Below are 3,368 nucleotides of genomic sequence, written 5' to 3'. Positions count from 1 at the left end.
AAAAAAAAAAAAAAAAAAAGATTTTTTTAGTATAATTCCTAACCCTTCAATTTTTTCGCCTGAAAGCAGGAATCTGAAACTCACTCATACAAAGTTCAAGTTCCCATGAGACATTCTACAAAGAAAAGAAATAAAACACTTTGGGCATATTAAATATTCCAGAGGTAAATAGTTCTCACCCAGAGAGACCAGGTTTCTGTAGTTCTCTAACATCACATCCCTGTACAAATTCTGCTGAGCAGGGTCCAGGTATTCCCACTCCTCTGGAGAGAATTCTATGGCCACATCCCTGAATGTCAACAGTCCCTGAAATAAAAATAAATAAATACACTAGTATTCCTTAAGATATTTTCCACTCTAAGGAAAGAGAATGATACACAATCTATAAAATTAATATAGATACTGTTTATATACATACAATATAAAATATAAAACTAAAAGATCGACACAGAAATGCTCATTGGTGAGTGCTATATTTACATCACACAGTATCAGTTGTTACATATATCCCTCAGATAGAAAATTCATGGTGAATTAGAAGCAAGCATATTTTCTCAATTTTACTGAGTACAAAAATAAACTGGAGATGGTCTTATAATGCAGATCCCGATCCAGGAGATCAGGATGAGGCCTGAGATTCTGCATCTCTAACAAGCTCACCAGTGACGCCAAAGCACAAAGTCTACTTATTTATTTACTTATGTTTTGAGACAGAGGCTCACTGTGGCCCTCAGTAGAGTGCTGTGGAGTTATAACTCACAGCAACATAAACTTTTGGATTCAAACAACTCTCTTGCCTCAGCCTCCCTAGTAGCTGTGACTATTGGTACCCACCACAACACCTGGCTAATTTTTCTATTTTTAGTAGCGTTGGAGCCTTACTCTTCCTCAGGCTGGTCTCGAACTCCAAAACTGAAGCTATCTACCCACCTCGGCCTCCCAGAGTGCTATGAGTACAAGTATGAACCACCACACCCAGACAAAGCATCAGGTCTAAAAGCCACATTTGTGAACAGCAGAGAGGTAGAATACTGAAGGAAGAATTCATGGATGACATGGGATTGAGTTTTGTGAAATATATAGGTTATAACGTTATAGGAAGAATATCAGCAATCCTTTCTGAACAATGACTATATACTTCATGTCATTCTAGTAGCTTTCATATATTAATTCTTAAAACCACTAAAATAATTTATGGTAATTATAATTAATAACGTATAATAATATATTATAATTAATAATAATTTAGTATCTTCCTCTTTTACACGTGAGATATTTTGCCACTTACCAGTAAACAGCAGAGCGTGGATTTTACCCCAGTTTACCTGAGTTAGAATTTATCTCAAAGGGATATACAAGTCAATATACAGAAACAACCCCAAAGGAGTGTTCCCAGCAGATGTCATAATAGTAATGAAAGTTAAGTGGCAACACAGAATTGACCAAATAATGGTTACACTACATACAGATAAATACATATAAAAATCCATTGATTTTGCCAGGCACGGTGGCTCACGCCTGTAATCCTAGTGTTGCAGGAAGACGAGGCCCAACGGAGAGAAAGAGTACCCAAACACCATACTTATAAGAGGCAGGGCTTTATTCATTGGCCGGGAGCTTATGGCATAGAAGATTTCCAAACGGCCGCGCTCCCTGATTGGCTTGGTCTTTCCCTTTTTATTGACAGTCAAAAAGTTCCACCCCACAGGCACCCTTCCCATTGGCTAGTTTGAATCAAGCAGGAGATGCTACTCCAGCCCCCAAAGAACTACAGGATTTCACAGAACTTGAAAATTTCCAAGTTCCAGGAGGTTAAGCCTATAAATTCCCAAGAGCTGAGTCACCATAGAGAGGGCCCTGCAGGTGCATCCTCGTGGTCTCCCTGAGAAGACCTGTTCTCCTGGACCTCGCCCCTCTCCCGTATCCTCTCTTGCTAGCATTCTGGGAGGCTGAGGCAGATGGATTGTTTGAGCTCATGAGTTCGAGACCAGTCTGAGCAAAAGTGAGCCCCCCCCACCGCCCCCATCTCTACTAAAAATAGAAAAACTGAGACAAGCCCAAGTTGGAGGTTGCTGTGAGCACAATGATATAACCAAAACTAAGAACCTCTGTATTTTTTTTTTTTTTTTGGCCAGGGCTGGGTTTGGACCCACCACTGTTGGGTGGTGTTTTCTTGCAGGGAGAGGATGGTTTGGCTGCAGGTGCAAGGTCACTCACAGAATTCTGTGAAAGCAAGAAATGACCACTACTCAGGGTGGCAGTATACATCACATTGATTGATAATTCTAACATCCTCTATTCTTATCTTAAACTACAGAAAAGAAAGAAAGTCCGGAAAGTGAGATAACCATCTTAAGACTAGACTAAAGAAAGAAAGTCTGGGAAAGTAAAAGCCTCAGGCTATTCCTCTCTAAAGACCTAAAACAACTATATATTATCTGACTTCTATTGTTGAAGGTCAGGATAAACAGGGGAGTAAAACTTTTTTCTTCCATGTACTCAATTAAATTTCCGAGAAACAGGCTCCTCAACTGTTTTCTCATGGTTTGGAGGCCCTGTGGTTACGATGGAGTGTTTTACTTACATCATTACAACGGAGCTTTTCTTTTCACTCACACCAACCTTTGAGTCATGTCCCCTACACAGATGGGCCGTTTCAACCCTTATCTGGCAGGCTGACTTAACTGCACAGTCAGGGTTCCATGTAGGAGGTTGTTAAGCCTTGCCTGCAGGCCCCCACCGTGTTTTCCCAGGTTGCTTAGGCCTTGACAAAAACGCGTAATACTCAAGTCTTTTCGCTCAGTTTCTGGAATTAAAAGAGCACATTTAATTTTGTGGGAATCTATCCCACACGCCACCTCCAGTATACAGGGCCGGTGCCCTACTCCTTTGAGCTACAGGCACTGCCCCAAGAACCTCTGTAATTTTCTTTAGTTTTTTGTTTTATTGTTCTATGTGCCTTGTTATTTTAAGATGCTTAAATGTATTACTTTTATGTTAAGTCTTGTTTCCTTTCTCTGAAAATACAGAGAACAAAGACATATGTTTGTGGCATGAGGGTAAAGTAAAATGGAAACCCACAGATAGGACTCAGGCCTGTTTTAAGTCTACCAATGTCAAAAGCAGTATCTCGCCCAGTGTGGTGGTTCATGCCTGTAATCCTAGCACTCTGGAAGGACAAGACAGGTGGATCTCTTGAGCTCAGGAGTTTGAGACCAACCTGAGAAAAGAAAAATTCCATCTCTATTAAAATTAGAAAACCTAGGTGTTGTGGTGGGTCTCTGTAGTCCCAGCTACTCAGGAGGCTGAGGCAAGAGGATTGCTTGAGCCCGAGTTTGAGGTTGCTGTGAGGTATGACACCCTGGCAC

General features: G+C 40.8%; 1 protein-coding gene across 1 annotated transcript in view; it reads right to left on the bottom strand.

Annotated features, from left to right (window-relative positions):
- LOC105888352 (zinc finger protein 11-like) overlaps positions 1-3,368 on the bottom strand; it is a 106,221-nt gene that overhangs the window by 78,796 nt on the left and 24,057 nt on the right. Inside the window, exon 2 of the mRNA XM_023508964.1 lies at positions 180-306. Coding sequence (XP_023364732.1) covers positions 180-306 — 127 coding nt within the window. The remainder of the gene's footprint in view (positions 1-179; positions 307-3,368) is intronic.

Source organism: Otolemur garnettii, unplaced genomic scaffold (assembly GCF_000181295.1).
Source record: "Otolemur garnettii isolate 467f Iridium unplaced genomic scaffold, OtoGar3 scaffold00300, whole genome shotgun sequence".
Taxonomy (NCBI): Eukaryota; Metazoa; Chordata; class Mammalia; order Primates; family Galagidae; genus Otolemur; species Otolemur garnettii.
This window is presented reverse-complemented; position numbering and strand designations above follow the sequence as displayed.